Source organism: Nilaparvata lugens, unplaced genomic scaffold (genome assembly GCF_014356525.2).
Source record: "Nilaparvata lugens isolate BPH unplaced genomic scaffold, ASM1435652v1 scaffold8031, whole genome shotgun sequence".
NCBI lineage: Eukaryota > Metazoa > Arthropoda > Insecta > Hemiptera > Delphacidae > Nilaparvata > Nilaparvata lugens.
In genome coordinates, this window is record NW_024093780.1 from 1,251 (window position 1) to 11,860 (window position 10,610).

Here is a 10,610-nt window from a genome sequence, read left to right on the forward strand (position 1 = left end):
CACCAAATAAAGTCAAGTGTGACATGAGATACATTGATTTTTTGGCTGTACGAAGTTCGCCGGGTAATAAGCTAGTACATCATAAATATTTGTTGAAATATTTGAAGTTTTTAATAATAAAGGGTATTACAAGTTTTTATATTGTTTTTATTAATTTGTACAAAAGTAGCCCATAAAAGTGAAGTGTTTTTATCAAGAAGGATATCTATCTATCCATCAACTCATTCGATATACGATACACATATGAATAAATGTTACTAGCAGGAACCGCCAGGGTCTAATTAGAGACTTGACAAACTGAAAACTTGACCTACTGAGATTTTAAAGAGTTTAGAATAGGCCTATAACCTTCCTCGATAAATTAAGTAGGCCATCTATATGCAAAATATCGAATTAATCAGTTGAATAGTTGAGACATGATGATGCGTCATTCGTGAATTTTCTATCCCATACGTGTATAAGCCAATTCTTTCCTTTATTATATTATAGATAGATGATACTTTATATGAGCACCTTGGTGGCCAGAGCGTCTCTCTCTTCCTCAACTCGTTTCCTCTCACTCTCCGCTTTCTCGATTCTGACAGCCGCCGATTCAGTCAGCTTAACCACCCGCGACAAGTCATTTCGCAGTTTCAGCAGCTCTTCATCCTTGTTCTGAAAAAAAACAAATCAAATCCATTTCCATTAAATACATTATACAAAAATGAATCATGGCAATAAAACAAAATAAATCTTATTGTACCCTTTACTTTTAAAAAACTTTAGAATAGTTGAACTATTTTAAAGTTTTTTTTAAATAAAGGGTACTATAAGATTTATTTTGTTTTATTAATTTAAAAGTAGCCCATGTCAATAAGTGTTTTATGAATCATGGCGTATTGCCAGAGAAAACTATAGTTTGTATAAAATGAATTGAGACCTATGCCCGGTTGCAGAGTCGTCACATAAAGTTAAAATCAGGCATTCAGTTTATTTATGAAGCCATAACTCAACTTTTCGTTGCACAGATGTCAAAGTAAACTATAGCTTCCATAAAACTAAAAACGCCCAATTAGACACATGATTTCGTTGCACAGTCGTCAGACATGATTTATTTTTTATAACATAGCAGACCTACGACTCTCATTAAAAAAAACTTCTCACAAGGCTTATATAATAAAAACAATATAAAAATCTTGAAGTACCGTACCCTTTATTTTTAAAAAAACTTTAAAATAGTTCAACAACCAGTTTCGGTGATCAAACCATCGTCAGGTTATAAAATAAAATAAATTTCAATAAATTTTTACTAATAGTTTTGTTAATTGATATTTTGTTAGTAAACATTTATTTAAATTTAATTTATTTTATAACCTGACGATGGTGTAATCACCGAAACTAGTTGTTGAACTATTTTAAAGTTTTTTTTAAATAAAGGGTACTATAAGATTTATTTTGTTTTATTAATTTAAAAGTAGCCCATGTCAATAAGTGTTTTATGAATCATGGCGTATTGCCAGAGAAAACTATAGTTTGTATAAAATGAATTGAGACTTATGCCCGGTTGCAGAGTCGTCACATAAAGTTAAAATCAGGCATTCAATTTATTTATGAAGCCATAACTCAACTTTTCGTTGCACAGATGTCAAAGTAAACTATAGCTTCCATAAAACTAAAAACGCCCAATTAGACACATGATTTCGTTGCACAGTCGTCAGACATGATTTATTTTTTATAACATAGCAGACCTACGACTCTCATTAAAAAAAACTTCTCACAAGGCTTGGCTTATATAATAAAAACAATATAAAAATCTTGAAGTACCGTACCCTTTATTTTTAAAAAAAACTTTAAAATAGTTCAACAACCAGTTTCGGTGATCACACCATCGTCAGGTGTTATAAAATAAAATAAATTTCAATAAATTTTTACTAATAGTTTTGTTAATTGATATTTTGTTAGTAAACATTTATTTAAATTTAATTTATTTTATAACCTGACGATGGTGTAATCACCGAAACTAGTTGTTGAACTATTTTAAAGTTTTTTTTAAATAAAGGGTACTATAAGATTTATTTTGTTTTATTAATTTAAAAGTAGCCCATGTCAATAAGTGTTTTATGAATCATGGCGTATTGCCAGAGAAAACTATAGTTTGTATAAAATGAATTGAGACTTATGCCCGGTTGGCTCAGGTCTGGTGTCAGAGTTTTCAGGTCGCAACTGATCAATTTCAGGGCCTCTGACATGACATAATGACTGTTATTAGACAGCCGGCTTAACGTGTCCATCCGAAACATGGGAGTGGCCCGAGATAAATATCTGTAGGTACCAATCGTACAGAACTTTTTTTTTGTGTAGTTGAGAAGTTGATATTGTGGTATTATTCATATTGAATGAAAAAGACTAAGAAATTGTCAAAAAAACACAGATTTATTGATACTTAGAAAGACCGGTCTCGGTTATTACACCATTGTCAATCTATGATAAACTGAAACTAAATACAAGAGCAGCAGAATTTATAGTAGTAGGCGAGTACTTCTATTGGTCAAGGGAGACTGTCTAGCTGGGCCAATGGCAGGCGTTCATGCCCTTGACCAATAGAAGTACTCGCCTACTAGTATAAATTCTGCTGCTCTTGTATTAAGTTTCAGTTCATCAGAGATTTTCAATGGTGTAATAACTGAAACCGGTCTTTCTAAGTATCAATAAATCTGTTGTTTTTTGACAATTTCTTAGTCTTTTTCATTCAATAGTACAGAACACATATTTTCACATCCAGAAGAAACAGATAATAACATTATCAAACATTTATATTAATACCAATATTATTGATTTATCAATAAATTCTCACAAACTTTTAAAAAATCAAAATGGTATGAAAAAATTGTTTGTTTTTACGTTGTGGGTTATCCATCTTGTTTTCACTGGAATTATTACTATGTTCTTTTATATAACTTTAAAGTGAAAAAACAACTGAAATCGTTTGTTTTTACTCACCTTCAACACTGAGAAACAAAAGCCAAACTTATCGACGTTACAAACAAAAGGGGCTGATCACACAGCACAACAAAATAAGTGAATAGAACAAAACTAGAGCTCTGAAAAATAGAAATATGATGTCAAAAACGTTCAAAAACTATAACAACAAATAATTCATAATTGAACATAAATAATGTTGGTGTTATCGTTCATCCTGAAAGTTTATAAGGAATCACTACTATTCCGAAATGAAATTGTTCATCAGTTTCCCAGCAATTGAATATGAGTGATAAGATAATCATACAATTCTCCCTTCAACTCCATGAATAATTTCATTTTTCAAACAAAAAACTTATATTCAGTAGGCTTACTTAGGTAAACTTAGGTATATTCAGTAGGTAAACTTATGAGTAGGCAATTCAACTTATATTCAAATTCAGTGGAAATGAACATCATAATATTTATCACTATAACTAGGTCTGATATTATCATTATTTATTAATACATTTATAAACAAAGAAAATAAATAGGTATAAAAATCTCAGGGTACCCTTTTTTGAATTATTCTATCACAACATGTTTCAACATTCATGCCATTCAGATTTGTATTTATATTTATATTACAAGTAGCCCTATACAGAAGAGAGACAATCAACAAAGAAGTATATTTCTATTCAGTTATCTATCTATAGGTACTTTAAAAACGTGCCACCTTCAAAGGACGATATTAAAAGATTAATTACAGAATCAATCAATTGAACAAAAAAAATTCTCATCCATCAAAAAATAAAATATATATTAAATTAAATTATACGACGATATCAAACATTCCAATAAAAAGAATATTCTCATCCATCAAGAAAGAAAAATGAATCCAGCAGTGCAGGTTATTTGAAAATACTGGTTTCAAGAATATGTTACTAACAGTATCATAATTAAATTAACACAAATACACTGTATATTGGACAATACGGTATCAAGCAACCATTCCACTAAACTCATAATAATTTGAAATAACGGTACAGCAGAGTAGAGTTTGAATCGCTCGTAATAAATTCAATGTAGGTAATAAAATGTACTTTTCTATTCAATTAAATAGAATTCTATTCTATATCATAAAAGCAATACTGAATTCGTTGCAATCAATTTATCAAAATACGGTATAATAAATTCAAGAAAATTTAATAGTATATTTCGCACCTAGGGCCGAAAATGAGACTTTTCCGGCTCGAAATCGGTTTTCAAAGAAAATATTGAGAGCCGGAAAAACATTTTTGCCCATGGTGAGAACGTTATTTTTCGCCACACAGAAAAATAAACAATATAAATATGAGAATAATAATTGTTTATTAGGCACTTCCAAAAGCAAAACAGGAAGGTCATAGCTCTAGCAAATCAGAGGTAATCTGAATATCAGGAAATTGTCCAAGTATTTTTTTTTTTATTCTGATTTGTCTAAATAACCTAAAAGATTATGTTCAATTATGTAAGAGGTTGAGTTTATACTTTTTATTCTTCCAAATGACAATAAGATTATTATTATAATAAATGTTTTGATTCTTGAATAATTAACACAAATAATTAAAAGTATAAGTAAGTTCTTTGATCAGCTTTTTTAGCACACTTGAAATTTGGCCAATCTGAATGTCAACGTCAACAATGCTTGTTCGGAAGTTTAGGTTAGAAGTTCTATCCTACTCTGAAAATCGAATTTGAATAGTTTATAATATATATCTTATCTGTATTTTATTCATCCAAATAAAATGATAGTATCTCATTGCAGAATACTTATTCAATTCTAGAGGCATAAACTGATTCAGTTTCATAAACCATTTTGTAAACACGTTCACATCAAATCAGAATCAGCTGACTTCAAGGTTATTTTACAGCCCTAGGGCCGTAAAACTTTTACCGGCCTGGTCAGAAAACATCATTTTCGGCCTCCATATGACGCACGAAAACCAGCTCATTACATCCAAGTGGGGCGAAAAAATACTTTACCACTATCCCACATCCACTCAATTATTGTAATTGAATAGACTTAAAACGTTGTCAAAAATCCACTTTAATTAAATAAAAATAAAACATTAATATTTTACAGTAAATTTTTAATTTTTATTTAATTAAAGTGGATTTTTGACAACGTTTTAAGTCTATTCAATTATGGAAAAGTTCCACAACATCAACATTCACGCCACAAACTTAATCAATTATTGTAAAATGACACATAACATGAAGAAAAACTTTTCAAAGTCTCTGTACTTTTATGTAATTACTTCAATGAAATCTACACTATAAACAGAGATATTGTAGTATTTCTGAATATTAAGGTGAAATTAAAACAATATTGTCAGCAGTTCCACCACATAATTTATTTGAGCCAAACTTAAGTTTCAATACTCTAAGGCATCATCTTCAGTGGTCTTCTTGGTAAGTCTAACCAAAAGAAAATTATTTAGCCAAATAAATTTTGTAAGTCTAACCAAAAAGATCACTAAAGATGCCTTAGTGCATTAAAACTTACGTTTGGCTCAAATAAATTATGTGGAACTGACAATATCGTTTTCATTTCACCTTAATATTCAGAAATTCCTACATCATGTGAGTTTTTAATTGATAGCTACTAGAACAGGTAATATTGATTCATACAATAAGTACATAATCAGAATGATAGGGAGAGAAAAAATAAGGTAACCTTGTGCTATTCCTCTCCCAAATTTAGATAAGGTTACAGATAGTCCGAAATAAGTTAAGTCTTGTAGTTGTTCACATCACAAAATTTCCAGTTAATGATATAAGAGGTCATGAAGACTCTCCACCTCTACCATACATTGTCTGTGGCCCAACTCATATTCAGTTCAAATTGAAATTTAGTAGTACTGATTCTATAGGTGAAATAAAAAGGTCGCTAACCGGTTTTAAATAGGCTACATATTTATGAGTAATGTTCTAAGCAATGAAATATTTTCTCCTAAAAGAGAGTGGATGTTTCAAAAAAGGTGCATTTTAAAATGCAGTGATTCTACCTTTTATGAAAGGTAGGCCTACTTGCCGTATTTTTAGTACGGTATACCATAAAGAAACATTAGTGTGAGTAGATATCCCATGGTATAGGGCGTTTATATCGCAACTTTAACTGTTATCTCAAGCCGATTACTGTCGATTTTTATTGTTTTGACCGGGTAAGATTGTATGAACGGCACAATATGAGAGACTACCAGCGTCATAAAGCTTCACAGGAAAGAACTACGTGGACTATCAGCTTCAGATAACAGTAAAAGTTGCGACATAAACGCCCTATACCATGGGATATCTACTTATGCTATTGTTTCTCTATGGGTATACATAGTGGTCAATCAATTGATACTTAATTTCAATTTGTATTCTTCTATATACATTATTTTTAGTATACAGAGTATTTTAGTATATTGATCAATATTGATACCCACCTTCAATTGGTTAGCTAATAGGTTGATTTTTGAAGAAGCCTCTTCGTAAAGCTGAGTTTCTATGGATAGTTCATCTTGGATTTTCAGGTAGCGCTGCGACAGAACCTCTTGCTGTTGAGTTAGTCTATCAACTGTTGCCTATAACAAAACAAATAAAATATGAAGTTATTGGAATATTACATTCTATTTCTCTTCCTAAAGAATTAAAGTAGGGTCTAATCTTTATGTTTTATTCTTGAACAAAAATCCAAATTAAATGCTGTAAATCTCCCCGAAGACTTCTGCTAATGTAAATATTGACAAAAGGGTAAACAATATTTGCAGTCCCTGTAGTGAGGTCCACGATTATAATGGCAGTGGAGAAAGATGGGAGAACAACGTTGCCGATTATCTGTCTAGTCAAAGCTTTCTATAGACGGTAGCTGATACAGGTTTATTGAGGTTGTATTAACTGTTCATTCTCGTTTAAAATAACCAATTATATCTTATTAAGCATTAAATAATAGTTTTCATAATGAATTTTCATAATTGAGATGAACTATTTTGTTAATTAATTATCAATTCTATTTTGTTAAAAGACGATCTGGCAACAGAGCAAAGCGAGAAAGAGATAGCGCTATCCGCTTTGTTGAATGATACACAAGGACAGCAATACAAAATATTTTAAATTAATATTTATTTTACAGCTTTGAGTACGAAGTAGAAGGAATTTTGTTATCAATTCGGATCTTAATCTTTCTAAATTCAAAATTAATTGTTTCAATTGTTTGTGTTTTGTTCTAATGTGGAAATTAGTGAAAAATTGGAAAGTCGCACATAACCTTTATTTGGACAATTTATTTTATAAAATTGGGATGAAAAGAAGTTTTGGACTGTAGTCTGTCTCTTTGTCCTTAAGTTGATTGTAAATGATAAATAAATAAATACCATTGCTAAGCAAACACTGCCATTATAACATGGACCCACTATAGTAAGGTGTAATCTTTATTTGTTATTATTGATCGAAAATTCAAATTAAGTGCTGTGAATCACCCCGAAGACTTCTGCTACTGCAAATATTGACAACAGGGTAAACAATATTTTCAGTAGCAGAAGCCTTCGGGGTGGTTCACTGCATTTAATTTGGATTTTCGTTTAATAATAATTATTATAATCCGTTTGTGAACTATTTTCAACTACACTACAGTCTAAATTTTGAATATTGGTTATCGTATTGAAACTATAGTACTCACTGTGTAGAGCTTTCAGATTATTTAAATCCATTTACAACACTTATTTCTGTAACACATAAATAATCCGAAAGCGCTCCACAGTGAGTACTAGTTTTAATAACTAATATTCAAAAATTAGACTGTAGTGTCGTTGAAATTGTTCAAAAACGGATTATTATTATTACTTGCAGTTCGTCATGGATAATGAAATAGATGAGAATAATTATTAATTTATTAGCATTTGAATGAATGCAATATCTCAGTCCATCTATATTTTCTGACATATTCCATTCATTTAACCACATTGAATATTATTGGTTGGATCTCAAAAGAATATTGCAGTGATAAAGTGAAAAAACAGGGTGTCATCTTAAAGCTCTGTTCTAAATCTTAATGCAGTCTAAATTGCCCAAATCATGTCAATAATTCATGTATTAATGATGGAATTGTAAATCAATTTCCAGCATGAATATTCACCTACAATTAAAAGTTATAGCTGTAAAATAAAAGAATAAACCAATCAGAAATCCCTTCTTCTCAGTGAAATCTTCTCTGATTGGTTGTCGTGAAATCAAATTTTAAAATCTTCATTCACAATTCAAACAATAGGTAATAATTACTGAGCGTCCTACCAGATCCGAAGGTTTTTCGGCGGGTGCCCAGTTAAAAACAAACAAGTTACAAAAGTTGAATGGACTTATACAAAAAAAAATGACACTTAAAATATTTTAAATATAAGATTAAAGATAACAAATACAGAGTGCTAGAAAGGAATAATGAATATACATCAGATTTTGTTAGAGCATTAATAAAAAAGGGGAAAAACTAAAATTTATTAGACTAAAGGAATGAAATGAAAAAGTAAAAGGGGAATTTTTTTTACATAAGTGATAATACATTTTTATCGTTGAGGCAGGCGGCATTGACAATGAAAGAAAATATAAAATTTCAGCCAGCAAAATTTGAAAAATTCTTATAATGTAACCCTATCATTTTTTCAACTTGACATTTCATAAATTACACCAACGTTTCTAATATTAGTTTTACAAAATGATTGTGCTGTTATAATTGAGATTCAACATTACATCCTTTTTAGAGTAATCACGAATATTAGGAGGAAATCTGTTAAATAAGTAGGCAAGTACATAGTAAATGGATCTTTTACCATAAATATTATTGAATATGGGTACAATTTATATTGACGGAGATCTGAAATTGGAGCAAAGAGTCTATAGTGTAAATTGTCTTTTCCTCCACCTACTGTCTAAAGTGCTTACTTTACTCCCTGAAACATAATACTAAAGTGTCACTTTTTCGCTCTCAGTACTGTAGTAAAAAACAGAAAAACTCCCTAGGGAGGAAAAGTGACTCCATTTAAATAACATGGGAAGCATCTCTATTTTAAAAACTTACATTGTAATAGGTAAGAAGGTCTAAGCTCAGATGAGGAAGCATATAGAGTAGTCAGTCATTGAGGCAACTAAATTCAATACCTCAACCAGATTTGATCAACATATGAAATATATGTTTGTATGCTAAAATTATTACAAACTTCATATTACTATACTAAAAAAATGTATAAATATTTTTTCATATTCCATGCTATTTAAAATACCAGCCAAAGAAACTATTATGTTAAAAAAACATTTTTCAAATAAATATTTATCAATTCTATCAATAATTAAAAGCAAATGTTTGAACTAATCAAATTTAAAACGGGAACTTCATCATAGCTGTAGTTGTGGCGGCCATTGTTGTTCCAACTTTTGAGGACAGATAGCGCTGTCGGCGGAGAACTGTGATTACAAGCCAGCTGTTTCTGTTTACTTTTCAGATTATGTTGTAACACATTGTTGAGTCACGTACGTTTTTAAAAATTATTTTTATTTACAGTTTTTATAAAAATATAGGTGGAGGAAAAATGTTGAGTTTATCACGAGTGAAAAATGTTTTCCCCCCTCAGAAAAATTGTTGCCCTCGGCTTCGCCTCGGGCTTCAAACTTTTACCTCAGGGAAAAAACAGCACTTTTCACTCTAGATATACAAATAACTATTGTGGAGTATTACAATTTTGAAAAGGTAGAAATGTTTGGGCGATAAGGTATGATAAAATATTTGTAAGCTACCACGTGGGTTAGTGGATCAATATAATTAACATCAATAATTCTAATAGTTATACATTTCAATTTTCTCAATAATATTAAATTTAAACATGATTAAAATCTAACAGGCTTTTGTATACCTTTTCCGATTTCAAGGCCTGTTCGAGTCGATTGGCAGTTCGATTCAGCATGGTCATCTGTAACTTATGAACGAGAACCTCCTCAGTTCTCCCTCTCATTTCATCTGTTAGTCGATTTATCTCATCCTGTAGACGGCCTTTGAACTGGGTCTCTTTCATTATTTCATTTCCACGATTCTGAAATAAAAAAACATTTTTCAAATTAATATTTATCAATTCAATTGATAATCAAATCTTCATTCAATAATTATTATCTACTAGCAGGTAACCCGTGCTCCGCAAGGGTCTATTTTACAACTTTCCAAACTGAAAACTTTATTAAGCAAGGAATTATATTTTTCATTAATTTCATAATGAAATTCCAGAATTAAATGAAATATTTTGTTAATTAATGATTGGTACATTGTTAAAAGACGATCTGGTAACAGAGCAAAGCGAGAGAGAGATAGCGCTATCAGCTTTGTTGAATGATAGACAAGGATAGCAATACCATTGCTAATCAATCACTGCCTTAATAACGTGGACATCACTATAGCAGGTAACCCGTGCTCCGCAAGGATCTATTTTTATAATTTCCAAACTGAAAACTTGACGTAATGAAATCTTGAAGAATTGAAAATAGGCCTATAACCATCCTCGGTAAATTAAGAATCTCTATATGCAAAATTTCAAGTTATTCAGTCCAGTAGTTCAGATGTGGTGATGCGTCAAACAGAATTCCTATTTCCTATCCCGTTAGTGTATAAG

The 10,610-nt window shown here is 30.6% G+C and overlaps 1 protein-coding gene across 2 annotated transcripts; it reads right to left on the bottom strand.

Annotated features, from left to right (window-relative positions):
- Positions 1 to 499: 499 nt before the first annotated feature.
- Positions 500 to 10,050, bottom strand: LOC120349047. Of its 2 annotated transcripts, XM_039418998.1 has the most exons (4): positions 9,864 to 10,050; positions 6,411 to 6,548; positions 2,980 to 3,080; positions 518 to 654 (listed from the first exon to the last, which is right to left on the bottom strand). In XM_039418998.1, exons 1-3 carry the CDS (start codon positions 10,020 to 10,022, stop codon positions 2,982 to 2,984), a joined length of 396 nt encoding a protein of 131 aa, XP_039274932.1. In that variant the 5' UTR covers positions 10,023 to 10,050; the 3' UTR covers positions 518 to 654; positions 2,980 to 2,981. The 2 variants fall into 2 exon arrangements, with proteins under 2 accessions (XP_039274931.1, XP_039274932.1); XM_039418997.1 differs by lacking the exon at positions 2,980 to 3,080 and having other exon boundaries at positions 500 to 654.
- Between the last annotated feature and the right edge of the window lie 560 nt (positions 10,051 to 10,610).